The 24189-nt window shown below is 42.5% G+C and overlaps 1 protein-coding gene across 1 annotated transcript in view; it reads right to left on the minus strand.

Moving 5' to 3' along the window:
• Positions 1 to 24189, minus strand: part of CCDC141 (coiled-coil domain containing 141) — a 164080-nt gene that overhangs the window by 81215 nt on the left and 58676 nt on the right. The window contains 1 exon segment of the mRNA XM_089779783.1: positions 3244 to 3438. Coding sequence (XP_089635909.1) covers positions 3244 to 3438 — 195 coding nt within the window.

The raw sequence follows: 24189 nt of genomic DNA on the forward strand, positions 1-24189 counted from the left end.
GAGTCTTAGCCCTCCTGCAGGAAAGTCTGGATACATCATGAGCCCTATTAGCCAGATAGTGTCGCCACCTCCAGTTGTCTGAGTAAACTGTCTGGAGCTCTGCAGTAGCACACATTTCCCCGTAATTCTACTCTATGGAGGACAGAATTGTTGCAGATATTGCTGCTGAACAGTGAAACACAGAATGAGATAGGTACATATATTTTCTTTTTCATCAAGAATAGCTGCATGGACACAATGTGCATTATGGATTCAGCTCTGTCATCAAAAACTCTTGCGGCATGATTTACTTTTCATGAAGGCAGACCATTCTACCAACTGCTACCATATGACAAGCCACGCAACTCGTCCCCAGCCTTCTGTTCATTCACTATATTTGTTCATTTCAGTGTGAAAGACTAATGTGGAAAAAACAATAACAAAACTAGAAAAAAAATGAGACGAGCTTTTCAAGATGTAGTTAAAAACAATGTCTGCAACGAACAATATGGGCATGATACCTATGAGCATGCATAACTCTCCTAGCTTAGAGCCATTTATGGCTTTTTGGCCCACTGAAAAACAAATATGATCAGTCCAAGGGTATGTCTAGACTGCATACCTCTGTCGGCAGAGGGATGCAGATTAGGCAGGTTGACATTGCAAATGATATCCCGTGCCTAATTTGCATAAAAATGGCCACCATGTTTTGCCAACTCAGCACTTTGTCATAACAACAAACCCAGCCAATCAAAATTCAGATTTGGTCACACACACAAAGTCCAAGGATTGTGATACATGTGAATAGTTTCTGAATTAGGGTCTCATTCTATAATCACCTGTGCAAATAGCCTTTACTCATGTGAATAATGCCTTTGGTTTCAATGAGACCATGCAGCAGCAAGGATTACTTACATAAGTAAGGGTTTGCAGGATCAGGCCCTCTTTGGTCAGCTCTACATATCAGGTCCCAATCCTGCTTCCACCGAAGTCAGTGGGACATTTACTTTTTACTTCACTGGGAGCAGGATCAGGTCCATTTTGCACAAGAAGAGGCAGCACTTTTTGAGGCTGTTGGTAACTTTAATACAATGCATTTGTTTTGTGTGACTATATATCTATATATGAATAAACATCAAGACAATGGGTTATATATTAATACAGATATGATAATAGCCCCCCCCTGGTGTTGAAAAAATAAATGACCCTGGACAAAAGTATTTTTAGTTCTGTGCCTTTATGTGACTTTTTAAACAGGGGGAATATAAAAGTTATTGGGGAAAGCCATCTTTTAAGGCTTTTGTAAACAACTCATGAAAAAATGCGGTAATATGTTATCAAAAGATTGCCTCTATGGACACCTTAAAATAAACACATTTCCCAGTACACGTGTGCGCGCAAGTGCACACATACTCTCACTCTTAAATGACATTTTATATTTAAATAGTGCCTTTTAACCAAGGTTTTGCTAGAACACTGCAAGTATGGATGGATAAAGACTCAATGACACTGTGGAGAAGGTAATAATTTCTTCATCTGTACAATGGAGTCACAAAGAGAGATTGCATGTTTCACAAGTGGCACCAAAAAATGCCAGTGATAGAGAATCCATCACAGCACTTGATAGGTTGTTTCAATGATTAAATGAATTGTCTGTTAAAAATATGCACCTCATTTCAAGCTTGCACATCATGTCTACCTTCAGCTTCTAATCACTGGCTCTTATACGTTTGTCTATCAGATTGAAGAGGCCTCTATGATCAAAGTTCAGTTCCCATGCAGATACTAATAGATTGTGATCAAGTGACCCCTTAGTCTTCTCTCTGTTAAAATAAACAGACTGAGTTCCTTATACTCAAACCCCGCTTAACGGGAAGTGCTCAGGGCAATCCCCATAGTACCAAATCAGCCCCTAAAAGGGTGCCACATTGCTCAACTGGTTATTTCTGTACATATGCATCTCTTTTATTTATGTGCTTGGACAATCTGCAGTTTTCCCCTCAGCTGGTCAATGTTTATGCATATGTGTGTGTCTAACATAGCTTGCAGAATAGCTAGGGCTGGCCATGCTTAAGCTTGTTGCTCAAAGGCATGCTTTCTAATCCATTAATCATAAGTCTTCTCTGAACCCTCTCCAGTTTATCAACATGCTTCTTGACCTGTTGACACCAGAACTAGACAGTGTTGATCAGAGGTTGCGCTGGTACCGAAAACAAAGTAATGTAATCTCCTTCTTCTTACTCTATATTCCCATTTATTCATCCAAAGATCACATTAGCCTCTTTGGCCAAAGAATTACATCAGGGATTCACATTAATTTGATTATCCACCATGTCCCCCAAGTCTTTTTCAGAATCAAGGTCTAGTGGTTAGGGCATGAGTCTAGGAATTAGGAGACATGGGAGACTGACCTTGCCAAATCACTTAGCCTCTCTTTGTCTTAGTTTCCCTTTGTAAAATGGAGACACATTACCTCCCATCTCATCGGATGTTGTATGGATAAATACATGAAAGCCTGTGAAGTGCTTTGAGATCTACTGATGCAATGTGCTATATAAGACCCTGGTGGTCCCGGATCCTAGGATACATTCCCTCATCCTGAAAGTATGGCCAATATCCTTTGTTCCTAAACATGTGACTTTACACTTGGCCGTAATAAAACACACACTGGCTGATGCCCAACTTACCAAATCACTCTATATCCATGAACTGTCCTCTTAATTATTTACCTCTCTTCCAATCTTCGTGGTGTCTGCACACTTTATCAGTAGTGATTTAATGTTTTCTACTAGGTTATTGATAAAAATATTAAATTAGAGTAGGCCCAAAATTGATCCCTGTGGAACATCCCTTTTCAATTATGATTCCCCACTTACAATTACATATTGAGACTTATCAGTTAGCCAGTCTTTAATCAATTTAGTCTGTGCCATCCTGATTTTGTATCAGTTTAGTTTCTTAATCAAAGTGTCATACCAAAGCAAATCCCCTACGGATATCTAAGTAAATTACATCAAGACTTACCTTCATCAACCAAATCTCATTAAAAAAATCAAGTTGGTTTGTCAAGAATTATTTTCTATAAACCCATGATGATTGGCACTAATTGCATTTTCCTCCTTTAATTCTTTATTAATTGAGTCCCATATCGGCAGTTCCATTATTTTGTCCATTAATTTACACAATCCCTTGCATATCAGATTTCTAGAGCAAAGTACCAGTCATATGATCAGATTATAATTATAGAGTTGGCCTCTAACTAACCTTGTTAGCAGCACTAAAGAAGTCATTGGCCTCTTGTAACAAGGTTTTCCTTTCCTCCATACGATGGCACAACTCTTCTTGCAATAGATTTATTTTCTGATTTGAAAGCTTTAGATGTTCCTTTTCCGCATAGTCCTCTGAAAACAGAATCTTGAGTGCTTCTGCTTTTAATTGTTCCACAGTGGAATTCCATTCCTAAAAGGAAGAGTGCTGATTTAATTAACTCCATGTAGCTAAAACGATCCAAAGGAAAATACTGTATGGTAACATATTACACTTATTGGCAAATACAATCATTTAATTTTATATGAGTGACGGTGATAGCCAACTAAAACAGAATTTCTCTTCAATAATTTCTCAGCCAAATGACTACTTTAATGAATAGAGTCTAGTGACATAATTGTCAAAGGACAGTCCCACAAGCAGAAGTATAGACTACAGCACGTCCACTGGGTGATTTGGTCTGGATAACCTAAAAAAGCAGCCCCAACCACAGAGAAACCTGAGATGTTTTTAAGAGTTTGACAATGAACACTTATAACCCCCATTCAGGGCCCCATTGAAGGCTCTTTGAGCGCCTCATCCTGCCAAAGACAATGTGAAATATTGCTCATTGTTCATGCTTCAGTGCCGCATGGCAGGGTATATATTAACTATTTTTGCCAGAGCTTGATGAGGAATGATAATTTGAATCAGGATGCTGTCCTTTTACCACGGGCCTAGAAGGGACACATCCTCTCCAATGGCCTTCATCAACTATTGTCCCATTCCAATGCCAGAAACACAAATGCCGGTTTTATTCTTCAAACATAAATCTTAGAGAAAACACAAACCAAAGAACCATCATGGATTGCAGATCCCACAATACAACCTTCCTTTCATTCCCCCTACCACAGGGTTCCTGTAGTACCTCATCTCTCTCCTGCCACTCCTTCATGCAGTGGGCCACTGTAATGGGGCACATCAGGATCTACGGCAAGATAGGACCATACATAGAGTAGTCCTCCAGGCTGGCTAGAGGGGCTGGGAAGAGACCAGCTAATCAGGGGCCCAGATAGGACTACATAAGAAGCTGCAGCACCTGACTCAGCGCAGTTGTACCCCAGACCTCAGGGAGAAAGGAGTAAGGTAAGTGACTGGCCTGAGGGAGTGGTACTGAGAGGAGAGCTGCTCAGAGACTATGAACTGGAAGATAAAGCCCTGGGCTAAGGGCAAAGGGAGTTGTTTCCAGGAGGAAAAGCCCTGGAGGCACCCCTCTTGATCAGAGTGGGGCAACAGACAGAGACAGAGAAACACTTTACAGAGGGCACTGAGATGGGCTCCTGTTAGAGGTGTACCACAGAAGGGGTTTGAGACATGCCAGAGTGTGACTTGGCTGCAGGTCTGAGCTGACGAGGAAGCTTTTTGGTTAAACTGAGGCAGTGCAGGAACCCGCACTTGGCCAGACAGGGATGCTTGCATGAGGTAAGTGTCACCCCAGTACAGCCACTTTTTGGGTTTTATAATGATTTTGAGTCCTACTCCAGAATAAACAGGGCTGGCAGGGCCCAGGCCATCAAAAGGGCAGACCATCCTGTTCCATACACTTTTCATCCATTGATCTCAAAGCACATTGCAGAGTGGACTACGCAACATCCCCATTTCAGACCAGAGATCTTATTGTGAAGCACAGAGATGTTAAATGACTTTCCCTAAAGAGCACAGCAAGTCCAGCGCAGAGCCAGGAACAGATGTTTGCTTGCTTACAGAGGTTTCCATAGCACTCAGTATCAGAGCCTTAGACCTGGTTTCCAATTCCGCATTTTTCATTTGTGAATGCACACATATCAAATCCAAAACTGCTCGACTGTTGCTAATTTGTGTGTGGACACTGCCTGCACGCAGAAGTTCCACTGATTTAATTATAGTGGGAGGAGTGCAGTGCTGAGCTCTTTCCCCTCTCCTCCTCAGTTCTCAGAGCCCTTCGGAACAGAGCTCCCATGGCTTTTCAAAGGGGCCTGGAGCTCCAGGCCACTGCTTCTGCAGCATTGGAAGCAGCCAGGAACTCTTGTCCCCTTTGAAACGCAGGGCCTCTGTGCATTTGCCCCATTTTTCTCCATTGGCGGGCCTTCTCATGTAAAATGTACACCAGCTTTAAAGGAATAGGGTTGCCAGATGGTTTCAACAAAAATACCGGACACACTTGACATTACATCACAATCTACTTTACATCTTATTTAGAAAATACCGGACATTTATATTTTCTCATTTATATTTTTTCAATTTGTTTCCCGAACAGAAAGCTCTAATACTGGACTGTCTGGTTCAAAACCGGACACCTGAAAACTATATAAGAATGCCCCCACAGGATTTAAACTGGTACAACTTTCTCATGTAGACAAGTCCTTAGTTCAAACATTTCTACCTATGATAAATTCCCTCATTGCCATTTTCATCCTAAATGACAATATTAATTTAAACAGGGGCATTTTGGTATAAATTGAAAGTAATATCTTATTTTAAAAGGGTAAATGAAAAAATATCCCACCATTCTTCCTGTTTCAGTACAACTGTTGTTTTTTTTTTTGGGAAGGGTCCCTCCCCCCCCCTTGCCCCCGCCCATGGGAAAGCCTTTAAAAAAAAAGTTAAAATAGTAATCCAGTGGTTGTCAAACTTTTTGGCCCATGGACCATCTAGATCAGGGGTCTCCAAACTACGGCCCGCGGGCTGGATGCGGCCCGCGAGGCCCTCTCATCCGGCCCGTGGAGACCTTTTTGTCTGGCCCCGCCTTCTTCCGCGTGCCGGTGTGATGAGGCGACCCCCGCCCGTCCCTGGGGCGCCGCCGAACGGGCCCTTCTTGCCGCGGGGGGGGGGCCCTGTCAGGGGTGTGCGGCGTGTACTCACGCCGCACCGGGGCAGGAGAAGCGGGCCGCTCCGCTGACAAGCGGCCGCGCGGCGGCAAACGGCGCAGGGGGCGGGGGTTAGCACGGGCGGCGTTCCCCCGCCCAGACTGACAGGGCAGCCGGCCAATCAGGGGGCAGGATGGGCGGTGGTGGTAACGCCCGCCCGGCGACGTGCGGGGGAACATGAACCCCGGCGGGAACTTTAAAAAGGTGACCCCTTCTGCCCGGGGGGGGGAAGGAGTGAGCGGTGGCAAGCAGGAGGGGAGGACAGCGTGCAGAGGAAGGGGAGAGCAGGGGGAAAAGCCCCCCCCCCCCTTCTCAGGAGTCCAGACCTGACGGCCACCCAGACGGCAGGACCAGCCCCGGCGGGAGGGGTGGGCGTCTGGATATACGACCGTCAGTCTGACGGACGAATCAAAGGTGACCGCCCCATGGTGGGGGGAGATAGAGGGTCACACGAGGAGGGAAAGGAAGCAGCCAGGGCAGAACTCGTTAGAGTTGGCGGGCTGACGAGTTACGGCAGGAGCCCCGTCAGCCGGACCGGAGCCAGCTGGTTCCGTGTTCTTAGGGCCCTGGGCTGGGGCCCGTGAGTGAGGGTGGGCCCGGGCCCCCCTTTCCCTCCCCTTCAGCACTGGAGGGAGTGCATGGTCAGAGTACCGGCCGCGCTGCGACAGAGGGCGCAATAGGCAACTGAAATTCCCCGTCGTGAAAGTGGCCCCCGAACTGCTGTTTGATAGTTAATGCGGCCCTCGGGCTGAAAAGTTTGGAGACCCCTGATCTAGATTAATGTAAACCTTTCCCAATGGAAACCCACCATTAATTACATAATTATGCCCAAGCCATTTTGCTAGTACTACAGCTAGGAAGAACCATTTAATTGAAATTATTATACAGATGAAGCATTTTAACTCTCTTATATTATTTATAAAATTTCATTTTAAATAAAGTAAAATATTATGTCCAACATAAAAGGTTTCAATGTTTTCTTTATGTATGGCAGGTGTGGGTACCTTTTTTGGGCCAAGGGGCACTGACCCACAGAAAAATCAATTAGGGACCACACGAGAGAAGCAAAAAAACTCCTCCAACAGCACCCAACCTTCACTGATGTGGCCCACAACTGACACACCTCACTGCTCTGGTGCTCCAACCCCAAGGTATGAGGAGAAGATGAGGACTGAGGTTCAGGGCTTCACATAGGCCAGATTTACTTTTCTGGGGTTCTGGAATCAGTGGATTTTATGCCTCCCCCACTTGGGCTCTGGGGTGGGGACAAAAATGAGGGGTTCATTGTGTGGGACAGAGTTGCCAGCAACTGGGTTAGGGATGGGGGTTCAGGATCTGGGAGGGAGGTGAGGTGCAGAAGGGCAAAAGGTTGCGAGGTCTGGGTGGGAGGTTGGGTACAGAAGCAGGCTGGGAGTAGGGTGTCTGGCCAGGGGAAGGGAGCAGGAGCAAGGGAGAGTGCAGGAGCAATGGTGGATGTAGGAGTAGGCTGCAGGCAGGTCTCTGGCCAGAGGGGAGGGTGTTGGAGCAAGGTGAGTGTGTGTAGTCATGGCGGGGGCAGGAGAGTAAGAGAGATTGGGGTGCAGGGGTCTGGGCATGAGGGGGGATGCTTACCTGGCTTCCTGTCCCCTTGCAGGGGGAAAAGCCCCTGGACAGCATGCTGCTGTTCCCCTGCGGTGTGGGGTGGGGAGGGAGATGGGGAGAGAGCTCAGCCTCCCCTCCCCCAAGTAGCAGGGAGCCCATGCAGCCGTGAGGCTGCAGCACCAGCTCCCCGCTCGGAGGGCATGTGGGAGGAGGGGGAGAGGAGATTAAGTAAGCCCCAGCCTTCTCCACCAGCCCTGGCTCATGGACAGTGGCTGAGTGGTAGAGGAGAGACAGTGACAGTGAATGGAGCGCACCTGATGAGCCCGAGTGCACCCCGCCCCACACTGACCCAGCTGGGCTGCATGCGGCCCCTTCTGGGACTGTGGCAGCAACTCTAAGGCACCGAGGTCCAGGAGCAGCTTCACCGGCTTTTGCCTTGGACCTGGGCTGGGGAGGAGGCCATGTGACACGTGGTGGTTGGGCAGGAGGTGGCAGGGACTCACCAGGCAGTGGTACGCACCGTGTTGGAACTCGGGGAATGCTGCGGTGTGAGCTGTAGCTGGCAATGAGGGGCCGTTGGTGGGGGTGGGCTGCCATTAGGAGACTCTGTGCATGTTCAGGCGGGCAGGGAGAGTGAGCAGCCAGGCCCTGGCCCACAGCATGGCGGTTAGAGTGACACTATTTTTGAAGCGTCCTTCCTGTGGACCATCTGTAAGGCAGCCACGGACCACTAGTGGTCTGCAGACCGCACTCTGAGAATCACTAATTTAATCTGTTGTTGTTCAGGGTAACATTTGACATTAGAAACCTATTGCATTATTCAAAACAAAATGAATATCTATTATGCTAGAAACCCTTCTGAGTTAATTAGCATCTTTCCCCTATTTTTTCTGCTAATTAATTAAATATCTTTTGAAATAAGCAAGACTTTTTACATTGCAGTTCCTCCCACGCCTAGAAGGGCAGAAAGACAGAGAAAAGTTTGTATAGACTGACAAATATTTTAAAATTAGATAAATATTTTCAGAAAATGCTGTGATGCATACATATCACCCACTAATGGTATTTGGATCTAATTTTTTCCAAGAGCGCCCAAAAAATGCTCTCTTATTTGGCACTCTAATGGACATTTTATTTTGTAGTAAAATACGTGTTAGACTATCAATACTGCATCTTTCACTATCAGGAATAATCTGATCATTTACAGAACAGTTACAGTATAAACAGCCCTAGTGTAAGCTTATTCACACTATCCCATTCCACTGCCTTAATCCTGTTCTCAAGGTACCATCAGTGGGGATGGAGAGTTTAGTCCATTCATTCTTTGACCTGTTTTCTGAGGCTGTGTATTGTTGTGGCAATGGTTTTGTGACAGACACTTGTTCAAAGAGATCAGCAGTTAATTTCACATAGGCCAACAGACAGTGATGATCCTAGCAACTCTCACTTTCAACCGACTTGGGCTGAATTCGGATCAGCAACCTAGTTAAAGTCTCCCTGCATTCTCCTGAAATATCCAGCCCCTTCTTACTTTTTAGAGAATGTCAAGCCTACTTAAAATGGATCAGTGTTGATAAATGTGAAGTAATTCACACTGAAAGGAGTAATTTGAACTACTTACTGGATTCTAAATGAACTGGAACACCTTACTGGATTCTAAATGAACTGGAACTTGGGAAACAGACCTGGGTATCACTATGGACAGCTCAATAATACTCTGTATAAAGCTGCAACCAAAGAAGCAAACAAAACGTTCAAAGGCATAAGATGGAAAATAAGAATGAAAATTTTATCCTGTCACTCTATGCTCTCTTTTTGAATACTAACTTTTGTTCTGCTTATTCTATCTCAATAAAAGCAGAAATAAAGGGGGTACAGCGATAGATAACAAAAATTATTAGAAATGTGTGTGTGTGGAGGGGGGGGGAATCCAGAAGAATGAAAAGATAGGGTCAATTTTGTTTACAGACTGATAAATGAGGACACGATACAAAAAATAATCAAATGACAGAGATGAGCCAAATCGGGTGTTCCTAGTTACTTTTTCTCATAAAACAAGAACAAGGTGACTGACATTCAATGATTAATGGAATATTTTTATTTTGACAATTTGCTTCTAGTTCTCATGTCACACGATATTATTGAGACCAGGAGTTTAGCAGGATTAAAAAAAAAAAAAGACCACACACTTATATGGATACAGCGTTACAAGGGATTGAGAAAAAACATTTTGAAGAGATATGCACTCTTATGCTTAACCAACCTTTAATTGAGATTTGGGAAGAAACTTCCCTTCAGATAGGTTATCCCATTTCTACCTCCATTAGAGTTTCTTGCATCTTCCTCTGAAACCACAGCAATGGCCCCAGAGACTGGTCTGGATTTTCTTAATCCAGTATGGTTATATAAGAACATGAAAACTGACAAAGTCCAGCTGACATCTCTGCCTGGAAAAAAACCATGTGGGGCACAGAAGATTTTATAAAAAGAAACTTGCAGTGTGTGCAACAAATTCTGCAAGAGAGAAATTCCTGGACACCACAGTACAAATCAGCAATGGAAAATTAGACACCACTCTCTACAGAAAACCCACTGACTCATACAGTTACCTACATGCTCCCAGCTCCCATCCAGAATACACCATATGATCCATCATCTATAGCCAAGCCCTTCGATACAAGCGCATCTGCTCTAATCCCACTGACAGAGACCAGAAACTTCAGGATCTCTACCAAGCATTTATAAACCTCAACTACCCACCCGGAGAAATAAAAAAGCAAATTGAAAGAGCCAGAAGAATACCTAGAAACCAACTACTTCAAGACAAACCCAAGAAAACCAACAATACAACACCACTTGTCATCAGCTACAGTCCCCAACTTAAACCCGTCCAACACATTATCAATAAACTACAGCCCATACTGGAACAGGATATTAAACTCCGAGAGGCTCTGGGAGACAGACCCATAGTCTCCTATAGACAACTACCTAACCTCAAGATGATTCTTACCAACAACCACGGGACATACCACACTAATACCAACCCTGGAACTTCCCTTGCAACAAACCCCGTTGCCAGCTTTGTCCACATATTCACTCTGCTGATACCATTATTGGACCTAACCAAGTGAGTTATAAGATCAAGAACACATATTCCTGCACATTCAGAAATATAATTTATGCAATCATGTGCCAAAAGTGTCTGTCTGCTGTGTACATTGGACAAACATCTCAGACACTTCACCAAAGGATCAATGCCCACAAAACAGATGTCAGACAGGATCACAAATAAAAAACAGTTTCTTGCCATTTCAACCAGAAAGGACATTGTCTTAACGACTTGATTACCTGCATCCTGCTTCAAAGGCCTTTTAAGACTTCACTTGAAAGAGAATCCTCTGAACTGTCATTCATGCTTAAATTCGACACTTTACACTCAAGTTTGAATAAAGATGCTAATTATCTTACCCATTACAAAGATAGCTTCCCCAATTATCACCTCTAATATTATTAGCTCACAGACATTTACCTTCCCCCCCTCATCTCCCTTCTGTTCTGAAATTTGATTTGTCCTTTTCATGTGTTCATTTTTTTTTAATTGTATCCTTTGGTATATATGGTTGTGACAATTTTCTTCCACTATTTGATCTGAGGAAGTGGGTCTGGCCCGCGAAAGCTCATCATCTAATAAACCATCTTGTTAGTCTTTAAAGTGCTACATAGTCCTGTTTTTTGTTTCAGCTATACCAGACTAACACGGGTACATTTCTATCACTATTCTGCAAAAGAGATGACTCTTGTTTCCTCTTACCCTACTGAAGAATCAGAAAGTTCAGCCCCAAGAACCTGTGGAGTGTGAGAAATTTGTGGAAGACATTGGTCATCTGCAGAGCAGATTTGCATCTCTGCACAAAATGTGGGGACCTCAGCAGAGATCACCCCTTCGCAGCCTGGTGTGGGGCCACAGAAAAGTTCATATTACCACAGGCTGTATTGTTTTCACAGCAGAATGGCTGCTATTTTCTGAAGTAGAAAGGAAAACAATGCACTTACATGCACTTACTGGTTGAAAATTTCCCAACAGAACATTTTGCTGTTGGAGAGTGCAAGTTCGATCACAGCAAAATGTCTGACAGAAACACGTCAATTTTTGACATTTTATTTAGAAAAAAAACTCGACCCTCTCTCACCTCTCCGCAGCATTTGCTTGTGTCAAAACTTTCTTCTCAGACATTTTCAAAATGGAACATTTTTTGTTTTCAAAATTAGAATTAAATGTTTTGGTTAATTCCAAATGAATTTCTTTCCCCTGAATTTCATTTTGCAGGGAATTTTGAAATGTTTGTTTTTATTTTGTTGTGGAACAGGAAAAAAAAAACTTTTCAAACTCAGGGAATGTCCCACTTAACAGAAAATCTGATTCCTGCTTTGCAGAAACATATATGCACCTTTCTCCCCAGTTCTCCTTACCCCTACAAGCTTGGTCCCACAGCACAAAAGCATGAGCCATGAGACAGTGTGCCCAAAGGGCAGTCCTCCCATCTATACAAGCACACTCAGAGCAGTCTGCTTCTAGATTGTTAGGGCCCAGTTCTGCCCGACAAGAGGACCCCACACAAGCATCTAGGGTCCAAACTGATCTAATTATTTCTAAATACATCCATGTTGTACCCTAGACAATGTCTATTTCCAATTATTCATGCCTTTTTATATTTGCACATGACATCAAACAATTGCTTAAGATTGCACATTTCTCCCACCCTCCCCAGAAATATTGAGAAATACCATGCAAATGGTACAGATCTTTGGACCCTGGAATTGGACCTTTTCAGGTCCCCAGTGGAAAAAAAAGAAAGGGATTAATATCTGAGGATAAAATTCAACAATTCATTCAATTTGCCTACATTTATTATCAAATTGTAATGCAAATTTTGTGACTTGTTTTAAAAAAACAAACCTCTGACCAGGAAGCAATAACCTTTCGTATGTATATTTTACCAGCTAATGGAACAATGATATAGTCTGTAAAGGAACACCTGCCTTATAAAATCATGGTTTTTGTGTCTCTACCTTCTGCTTGACAAAAATGTGGATTTCAAGGCTGATTACATTCTACTGTATTTCATACACTTTCTTTTTTTATTTAAAGTAATTGTTTTTTGTTTTACAAAATAGAAGGCTCAGTCCCTGTACAGAGAGACCCTTATACACATTAGGCACTCTAAAGGGTTTCCTTGTATGAATAAATGCTATAGCATTTGTTCTATAGGCCCACTCCTATCAGATAATCAATTCCAAAATCTCCCATCAGCTTCCCTGGGATTTGCATTTTGTGATGAGATCCTATATATATGAGCTTTCATTTATATGTCAACATACAAATACTGGAAGAGATAATGTGAATTAATTTGGAAAACAACAATGAAATATGTTATTGTGAAACTAGGGTTCATTAACAGGGCCTGCTCTAGTGGCATTAGTATAGGTAAAATGACAAGGAAGCCCAGTAGCAGATATATTTGCTCATTTTGTAATGGAAAGAATAGGTCTTAAAATAAAAATAAAATATTACTTTTACAAGAACCTATATTTTCCTAATGCAATAGCATGGATTCTGCTTAAGATTAACTGCACTATGAAATACTCTACTTATAGAAAGGTGGAATGAATGTTCTAAAGTGTTTCAATGCATGTGATGAGTAAGTTATAACTCCAGCTGGTGAGCCACTGATTATAAAGAAATGACTCCACTTACTGTGAAATGACTGCATTGTACCAGGCTGCCACTATAATAACCTTCAGAAATTTGCCTTCATTGTAAGTTGCACAATATTCACCTTCTAGATGATTTGAGGCAAAGGTTGATTTCTCTGAATAATCACATTAAATGTGTCTCTCTTTGCTTACGCTTTAACCTTTCAATCAAATGGAAAATGTCAATTTATTGCAATAATTAAAAGTTGCAAAAGAACTCCATTGAAATTACATCCCTGGACAATTTAAGATATTATATGTAGCTAGATCTATTTGATATTCTGTATCATTTTGTGATGACAAGGTGCCAGTTCACGCCAAGGTTCCCATGTTTCAGCTGAACAAGGACAAATACATGACAAGAATCAATATGGCTCATTTCTGTGTTAATATTGTTAAAATATGTATTAGAATTATAAAAAGGTGTTTAGTGCTTAGACTTTAACTAAATGTTTGTGAGTTTCTGCATGTATTAACTTCGCTTAAAACAACAGGTGTAAACTATATTGGAAGGTAATATTTGAGCAGTTGCATTGTGAGCCTCTGTGACTGTTTAAATCAGTATACAGAAGAGAGACATCATTTAGCATGAAGGGAGGATCTTTAATAGAAGGTGCCATGCCCATCCCAGAAGGAAAGGTCCATCGATACCAGACAGACCATTGTGGAATATTGCACCTGGAATTTCCCTATGTATTATCAATATGAGGACAAATGACCTTTGTTGTTCTGCCTTCCTCCCCTGGAGATGACTCATGCAAGTGCGCTTTTCCCATCAGCTGAACTTGCAGCTCAGAGCACACAGAACAGGAGAGGAAATAAAACAATACGGAGCAGATTATCTCTGTGGGGCTTGGACTCTGGAAGGCAACATTTCTCTAGGTATAAGCAAGGGATGCCCAGCAGCTTCGTCTGGGGTAGCCCTAAAGGAGACACACAGCTTGCTATAGAAGCATCTATTACCTTTTGACACTTAAGACTGATCATTTGTGTATCTATATTTATCTGCTTTTACCTTGTAAATAACTCTCTGGTTTCTTTTATATGGTTTATTATAGGATTGGCTACAAATGTTGTCTTTAGTATCAGGTTTAAGGTACAACTCACCTGGGGTAAGTGACTGGTCCTTTGGGACTCAAGTATCCTGAGGACTGACGTGATACTTGGTGTAAGGGATCGTTTAGCACAGTTACACTCATCTGTGTGGCAAGATAGATCAGCGTACCCAAGGGGACTATCTGAGACTCCACGTTAAGGCTGTTATAATGCCTGACTGAGTTTACACTGGATATTTGGTTGGCGAAATCTAAGTATAGAACTCCCAACTAATCTGGGGTTTGTATCCTGGTTCCCAATAGTCTGTCCTGAGGTTGGTATTCAATAGTCTTGAGTCACTGCAGGCAGCATTACAGTTCTCTATTACAAATATATTCAGTTTTCTTTACATTCCCTACAGTCAGTTTCTGAAGCATTTATAAAGCATAATTGTTATGCTACTTATCATTTTCTTTTTTATTTTTATAAGGAAAGGGCATGAAAATGCAGTGGAGAAAATCATTGTCAGTTCTGTCTGTTCTTCAGTCATTTAAGCACTAACTCTAGAACAGTCTGTCACTTGGCAATCAAATATTTCTGTTACTTGTCCCTCCTTGCCCCCCAGAAAGAACACAAAGCCTGCCATTATTTTGACTTTCTAGTTTGACAGAGATATGTGAATATCTCTGACCCATTCAGGACACATGGCACTGTATATACCTGTGCTCAGTGTCTCCCCACAGGTCATGCCATTACTCTCATTTTTCCTTGCACAGTAGTAGCCTTTTAAACTGTAGCTTTCACTCTTCCATTTGGCAAGGAAATTGAGCTCCTTCTGGATCCCTTGATTGATTTTGTTCTTTTTAAGAGGATTAGAGGTGATAGACAAGAAAGTGGAATTATTTTGTTATTTTTAAAATAAAAGCTTCAAACTTTTTCTTCACAAAATGCTGTGGATTTTCTAAAACGTATTACGTGATTGTCTGAAGTTAAGTAGATAGATCTGTTGCTCCCCGTGAAGGAAAGCATAAAATTTTCTGTCATTAATAAGACCCTATCTACATGTACAGTGCTGCAGCAGCGCAACTGTACTGGTGCAGCTATGCTGCTGCAGTGTCTGGTGAAGATGCTCTATGATGAGAGGAGAGAGCTTGCCCCTCAGCATAATACAACCACTTCTGTGAATGTTAGAAGCTATGTCAGTGGGAGAAGCTCTCCCATCAACATGTGTGTGCTGTGCCCACAAGTGCTCATGTCGGTAATTTATGTCGCTCTAAGGGGGTGGTTTACTCACAACCCCGAATGACATAAACTGGCAGAAATTTTGTTGACAAGCTGTAGCGTAGACATAGCCAAAACACGTAGGCTGTGTCTACACTGGCCCCTTCTTCGGAATAGCCATGCTAATTTAGAACTTTGGAATAGGGAGATGCGCGGGGGATTTAAATACCCCCCGCGGGATTTAAATAAACATGGCCGCCGCTTTTTTTCCGGCTTGGGGAAAAGCCGGAAAAGAGCGTCCAGACTGGCGCGATCCTCCGGAATAAAGCCCTATTCCGGAGGATCTCTTATTCCTACTTTCAAGGAATAAGAGATCCTCCAGAATAGGGCTTTATTCCGGAGGATCGCGCCAGTCTGGACGCTCTTTTCCGGCTTTTCCCCAAGCTGGAAAAAAAGCGGCGGCCATGTTTATTTAAATCCCGCGGGGGGTATTTAAATACCCCCCGCGCATTTCCCTATTCCAAAGTTCTAAATTAGCATGGCTATTCCGAAGAAGGGGCCAGTGTAGACGTAGCCGTACTGTGGGGTAAATGGAGCTGCTTTGTTTTTAACAGTGGTTTCCTACAACACTAAGGCCACGTCTCTACTTGCCAAAGGATCAACACTCTGATGATTGATCCTCCAGGCTTTGATTTAGCAGGTCTAGTAAGGACTTAGTAAATTGAACTATGAGAGCACTCCACAGGTACCTGTAGTTCTCCCTGTCACAAGGAGTAAGGGAAGTCAACGGGAGTGCCAGAAAATCGGTGCCAAGTATGTCAACTCTAGCTATGCAATTCATGCAGCTGAAGGTGCTTATCTTACATTGATTTTCTCTACCAACATAGACCTAGCCTAAAACTTCATGACAGATGTAAACCCCCAAATAAACATGGTTCCTGGAACAATTTGACATGAAAATGAGGAATCTTTGGAAAAAATGAATGTGATATAGGTTTAACACATTAGAGACAACAACTAAAGTTCAAACTAATTAAATATGTATTTATCAGGGTATGTGATTAAGTAGACCCTTCTGTTGTAGCTACAGTATACATAAGGCCAACTTTTTAAATCAGTGAGTCCCCTTTTAAAGTTTATGCTTGTTAAATGTCTTCCTATAACTTTGCATCTGTAATTGACACGAGAAGACTATTTTTGTATACCACTAACATTCTTGGAGCTGGGATATGCTCTAGAGCAGGGGTGCGGAACCTTTTTTGGGTTGGGTGCTGCTGACCCACAGAAAAATCAATTGGGAGCCACACACTAGTTAGAAGGAAACAAACAAAAACAAAAAATCCCCTCAAAAAAGCAGCTCTTGACTGAGAAGGAGAAAGACATTCTCCACATCCCCCTTGCATACCTGAGCCTCGGGCTGGATCCAGGCAAGCCGGGGGCCACACTATAAGCCAAAGGAAGCCCAGGGTTTGAGAATTTCTGTGTTTAAACTGTCTGATTCTCAGACAGAACACACCAGAGCAGCAATTCTTACCTTTGCTGCTTCTTTTAACCTTGCCCTTTTGCTTTCTAAACATTTGTTCCTTCTAATAACTGGTCTGTGATTCCTGTTCAGTATAATGTGAATGTTCTAGAGGCAATAGAGTTGTGCATCATTTAGTCACCAGTTCACTTGGTGGAACTACTGGACCAGCAAGCTAAATGTCAAGATCGGACTTTGTTCCAGGGAGCTCAACAAACATAGAACCTGTGGGGCCTGCTGTGATAACTGACCTGACAAATTTACCCTAACTGAAGCTCAAGTGTAAAAAAATGAATGAAAGTTCATGAAAGGTCAGAATAATCCATAACAACAAATGTTGATGGGGAAAAAAGAACAAAAGAGAGACAGAAACACTGAATTAGACCTGCAAAAAGGCCAACCTATATAATTCAAGGACTGTGTTAAGATCATGCCTGGTAAACAAGACACCATGAAACTGAAAGTCAGTGAACCAAAACTGATATATCAGAAAGTAGGTCTAATTGGTGGACAAAATAATCAGGAGATTAACTATTCCACCTATTACTCCCTTTTGGGATCCTTAAAGAAAAAGTGGGAGGAAAATTGGCTACTAGAGCAGGAGTCACCATAAGGGCTGCTACCCTTGCCATCTCCCGGCACCAGGGGCCTTCAATGTCCTGATCCTGAGAGATGTCCTGACCAGACTAGGCTAGAGAGAGGAACCCAGATGACATCACCATTTCTATCAGTTTCAGCTGAATCAAAAAACATAACCAGGATGTTAGATTTCACTTTCTTTTCCCCTCCCCACCTCCACAACTCTTTGTGGCCTTTTCCTTCCCCGCTTTATTGCTGTGCTTTCCCCTCCTTCCTTTTTTCCCTTTTGTCTAATAAGAGTCTGGTAAGAGAGGCAATTCTTGATTTAGTCCTAAGCAGAGCATGAGATGAATATAGTTGGACAACTTGGTAATTCTGGCTATAATATTATTAAATTTAACATCCCTATGGTAAGGAAAATGTGGTAGCTGTACAACACTATAGCATTTAATTTCAGAAAGGGAAACTACACAAAATGAGGAAGTTAGTTAAACAGAAATTAAAAAGCGCAGTGCCAAAAGTGAAATCTATGCAAGCTGCATGGAAAATTTTTAAAGATACCATAATAAAGGCTCACTTTTAATGTATGTCCCAAACTAAAAAACATCATAAGAGAGCCAAAAACATGCCAGTGTGGGCTCCCAGATGCTGTTGCTGGAAGTTAAAGAAACAGTCAGAGCAAAAAGGCATCCTTTAAAAAGTGAAAGTTAAATCCTATAGAGGAAAACAGGTGCATGAACTCTGGCAAACAAAGTGTAAAAATATAATGAGGAAGGTTCAAACAAAGGCTTTCAAGAACCGCCAGTGAAAGTCTCAAAAAGTAATAGCAACCATTTGTTTAGTTCATTAGAAGCAGGAAGTCTGCTAAACCACCAGTGAGGTCACTGGAACATCAAGATAAGAGAAACTCCAGGACAATAAGGCCACTGCAGAGAAACTAAATTCTTTCCATCAGTCTTCACAGCTGAGGACATGAAGGAAATTCCCAAACCTGAGCCATTCTTTTTAGATGTAAAATCTGAAGAACTGTCACAGATTGGGATGTCATTGGAGGTGGTTTTGGAACAAATTGGTAAACCAAACAGTAATAAGTCACCAGGACCAGATAGTATTCAGCCAAGAGGTGTGAAGGAAATCAAATGTGAAACTGCAGAACTATTAATTGTAGTTTTGAACCTATCATCATTTAAATCAGCTTCTATACCAAATAAATGGAGGCTAGCTAATGAGATGCCATTTTTTATAAAAGGTTCCAGAGGTGACCCTGCAATTACAGGTTGGAAAGTCTGACTTCCGTGCCTGGCAATCTGACTGAAATTATAGTAAAGAACAGACTGTCAGACACATAGATGAACATAATTTGCTGGGAAAGAGTCAACATTGTTTTTGGAAAGGGAAATCATGCCTCACCAATCAACTTGAATTCTTTGAGCGGGGTCAACAAGAATATGGACAAGGGGGGATCCAATAGATATATTGTAAGGTATCATCTGAAAACTCACACTTCACCAGGACATTACTGATCTGTAGACTGTGTAGCAGCACTGTAGGTGAAGGTAACATCCTGTATGGTGTTAATGCATATTCCAATCCCTCCAGTAAATAGGCCTGTCATAAACAAAGGACTATGTGCTTGTCTTAATTTGCATTTAAGCAGAGAACAGAGTTATCAAACAGGAAGGGAAAACAAAGAAAATTCAAATAGGATATAGCTTGTTTTCTCACCTTTCTCATGGACTCTTGGTCCCCTGGATTTTAGCTGGAAAACTTTTTTAAGAGAACTGAAACTAACTAAAAATGAGAGACAAACATCCTAAGGCACCCTCCTCTCTCTCCCTGCCAATTGCATCTGAGTAACCAAATGCAGCAGTCATTGGATTTGCTGGGGCAGGGAGGGTGGGGGGGGAGTGTTTGGTCACTAATAAGACTGCTGAAAGCTTGCGTTGAAAAAACGTTTTGTTTGGAAGCTGAGGTAGTTTGTTAAATTGCACTAGAAAGCATTTTACCTTTGTTTTTCTTATAACCATTTTTTACTTTTATGGCTCACTACTTGCGCACACTTGAAATCTCTCTTTGCAGTTAATAAACTTGTTTTATTGTTTTATCTAACCCATATGTTCACGTTGGAGTGTCTGGGTAACTCCATTTGGGGCAACACTTGTGTACATATTATTACCTTAAAGGAATAACGGCCTCAATATAGTTGTACTGTCTAGGTGAGTGCTGAGCAGCGCAGGAAATACGTTTCTGGGGTGTGCTGGGTATAGTGGTGGTCACTCTGCAGTCTAACCAAAGCTGGTAAGAGCCAAAGCATGGCTGGCAGACTGCAAAACACACAGAGACTTAACTGGGAGTGACCTGCATGCTGGCGTCTGCTCGTGAGCAGCCCAGGCTGGAGACTACCTCAGCAAGGCATTCTTGGGGGGCACCCTCATTATAGAACAGGGGTGACTGAGTTATTCATTAGTCTGGATTGTACCAGATACGTCCCAGATAGTGACACAGTCTTGTCAAGACCTTTGTCTCTGAGCATGTAAATATAATCTAAATAAAAATATGCTAAGATGTGTCAAAGAGGCTTTTGGAAGCAAATGAACCACTCTTGCAGTGCTCCAGGATGGGATATATAATCATACTCGCATCGCTGGGGAGCTGAAAGACGGCAAACCCTTCCAGGAGCCAAGTTCTCTACCACCAGCACCAAAGGAGACGTACTGATGTGACTATTTTCAGTAAGTACTGTTATCTTCTTTGAAGGCCCATATTTTATGACCCACTTGTATATAAAGAGTCCAGCTCTGAAAATACTCATTAGCTAGCCCATGAGTACCTTTCTCTTCCCCACCTGTGGCATGGGATACCGCCCCTTTTCTTCCAGCTTGCAGGACAAAGAACTGTTATATGGAAAGATACAGTGAGCACATTTTATTGAGGTGATGGAATGCTATGCTTTTTTTTCCAAGAAGGTAACAAACACAGTCTAAGTTACTGATGCCTTTTAAGGGCTATTAAGACTATCTCCAGTTAACATCAAAGCTACAGAAAATATACTTATTTACGAATAGTAATAGAAAGGTAGCCGTGTTCATCTGATCTTGGTAAAACAAAAGGAAAAATATGTAGCGCTCTATCTAATAAACTATCTTGTTAGTCTCTAATGAGCTTTCATGGGTCAGACCCACTTCTTCAGACCATATTCTGAAAGAGAATTGGCATGACCATATATTGTATTCCTTTGTTATATATGGTCATGCCAATTCTCTTTCAGAATATGATCTGAATAAGTGGATATAGCCCATGAAAGCTCATCACCTAATAAACTATCTTGTTAGTCTCTAAAGTGCTACATATTTTTTCCTTTTGTTTTATTTATCGAAGGCTAATGTAATGTCCCCCTTATAGTATTTCTCAAACATGAACTGAAAGGACATTCCTGTACTTTCCTCTCAGAATCTGACAGTATGGTTGTACCTTTACCCTGCACTTACACTATCTACACTTCACCCTTGCCTCAAAATAAGCTCGCAATTTGCGCTATGCAAATTGCGTAGCTTATTTTGAGGTAATTTCAAAATAGCTTATTTTGAAATTTAAACTGTCTACACAGTGCCAAATTTTGAAATAAAGCACTATTCCGACAAATTCCTTAATCTTCATGGCACAAGGTTGACAGACACCAGAATAGTGCTCCTGTTATTTCTAAATTTATTTTGAAATAACAGGCCCATTTAAAGATGGGGAATTGCTATTTCGGGATACTTCCAGTATTCCGAAACAGCACTGCTGTCTAGACATAGCCTAACTGTCATGACAATTCTGGTGTATTTTGATGTGATAGAAGCTACATTCTGAAATTAATGCAGAACATTCACCATTTTTTAATTAGAACACAAGTTGGACACTAACGTGAGTTCTGGAGGGGGGAGTAATTCTAACTGTAGTCATAATGATTCCAGAAAAATTCAATATTATATTTTTCCTATTACTAATGAGACTGCTTCCAATTTATGTGCTGCAAAAACTGGTGTCTGCTTCTAATTGGGTAGAACATTAAAGAATCAGACACTTAAAACAAACTGTTCACTAGAAGAAAGAAGAAGAATTCTGAAGCAAATTAATATATACTTCTCTATTTGGAGACTTAGACTTACGCTTTGAGACTTTTCAGTTTCAGACATCACCTTTTTGTTTAAATCAGGTGACATGCAGCAGTGCCATTGTCTTATACAGTATTTTATAGCTTTCTTAGCTCATCTAGTGATCATCCCAGACAATGTGAGCTTGATTTACTAAAGCAATACTTTTTATGGGTATTTTAAAATTTCATCACGTACCACTAGTAAAACAGTCATGACACATAATGAATGTTCAGTTCAAGCAAGACTGGTCAGAAACTAGGAGAAGAATGGCATGTAGCAATAATTTTATCAGTCCAAAAACAAACCAGGTAGCTCCAAATAAAAGGTGCCCAGCAAAGACCTGAATGTGGGTAAGCACATTTTTTACATCACTCTAAACATATACACCCAGCTGGAATTTACAATAACACAGAATTCAATTCTGTCTGTCAAAAAAAGGAAACTAATCTCTATTCAAGCATCGTGTAGCAGGCTGTGCTGCAAAATAGGGCTCCTCAGGGATACTGTTATCCTCTCAAAAGTGCATTAGGCCGGACAGTTGTAGCACTTGAAAGTGGCGATTAATAGTCTTTCAGTGTGAATGTAGACTTAAATTTTTCAGAGAAAAATGTTTGGTCTACAAAAAGCAGTGTGAAATGTTAGTATTTTATTTTTCTACTACACTGTTTCTTGGCCCAATGCTACTCAATACCTATATCAATTATTTGGAAGATATGGCAGGGTCTATTCACCCCCACCATCTGAGGGTGGGCTGATGATGCAGTATCCCCATGGTTACATCACTCAGGTGGAGCTGGCAACTCAAATCACTTGGTCTAGTGGCCAGAATCAAAATGATCAGTTCTCTGTGTAAGGGGAATGTGGCCCACTGGCCCAAGTCAACATATATTAGCCCCTATTCTCAGAGCAATGCTGCCTACGGTCAATAGCTATCAGCCTCTAACTTCAGAGCAGCATGTCCCAATGGTCCAAGTCAATAGGTTTCAGCCCCTAATCTCAGGTCAGTGTGGCCCAATGGTTAGAGTCAATATATATTAGCCCCTATTTTCAGGGCAGTGTGGCCCAGTGGCCCATACCTTGGGATAGGAGGGAAGGCCAGTCCCAGAGCACTACCAGTAGTGGATTGGCCTACCACTGAATCAGTGAGAAATTCCACTGACTCACTCAGGTAAGAGGTATCACTTGCACACCTTTACTAGGTCACTTTCTACTGGGCCCTTCTCTCGTGGGGTGTCTCCGGAGTCTGGAAGCTCCTTCGGTGTTGGCTGTGCTCAGAGGCAAATGGTGGGAAAGAACATGGAGACCCACCACGTAGCGATGTAACCACCCCCGCCCCTACAACAGACTCCTCCCTGTGCCATCCCTAGCACAGGGGGAGGGCCAGGACTCTCTGCCCCAGGACTCTGGCACTGGCGGCAGCAGGGGTCGGGCCCTTCCTGCAGTCTCTGGCAGTGGTGGGGGCTGGGAAGCAGAGTAACAAGGCCACAGCTCACTCCTCCCCTTCTCTGGCTGCCAGCTGTGTTACTCCACTTCTCACGGGTGAGTGTGAGGGGCTGGTCCCACTCCACCCCTGAACAATGCAGCCAAAAGAGTGGAGCTACATTGCTCGGTTTCCCTCCCTTGCTGGTGAGTGCAGGGGTCCCAACTTGTGCTGCAGACACCAGCCTTCCCCCTCCTCTCTAAGCCCCAGGCTGTCCAGAGGCTCTGGCCCCTTGTCCCACCCAGCCATGTTGTTTGGGGTGTTATGTGCCCCATCAGCCTCCCTCCCATGCTTCACACCTATCTGTGCTCTGCGTAAAGCATCTGGTTGTCTGTCTTGGTATCAGAGTCTCCAGCTCCCATGCTCCAGGTTCCAGGCTGATCCTCAGCAGAGGCTGGCACAGCATGTTCTTCCTCCTCAGCAGTTAGCCCAGACTAAGCTGGGCAAGTCTCTTTTATCGTGTGGTAGTTGGAGCATGCCCAACAGTGTCAGGTGGGTGAGGCTTCCACTGTTAAGAGCACTGGCTTATCCCCTTCCTTCTCACGGTAGAGTATATTTACCCCATCACAGAAGAAAACAAAATAATTGCTTGGTATGGTTTGCAGAGGATACAAAAATAGTGGAATGGTATAATAATGACCGTTCAGTGAGAGACAAATCTGGATCCCTGCATAAGCTGGACGCATTTGAGTAACTTGTTTCAATACAGCCAACTGTACTTCCATTCATCTAGGAACGAAGCATGTA

This window comes from Pelodiscus sinensis, chromosome 7 (assembly GCF_052426305.1).
Source record: "Pelodiscus sinensis isolate ZL-2025 chromosome 7, ASM5242630v1, whole genome shotgun sequence".
Taxonomy (NCBI): Eukaryota; Metazoa; Chordata; order Testudines; family Trionychidae; genus Pelodiscus; species Pelodiscus sinensis.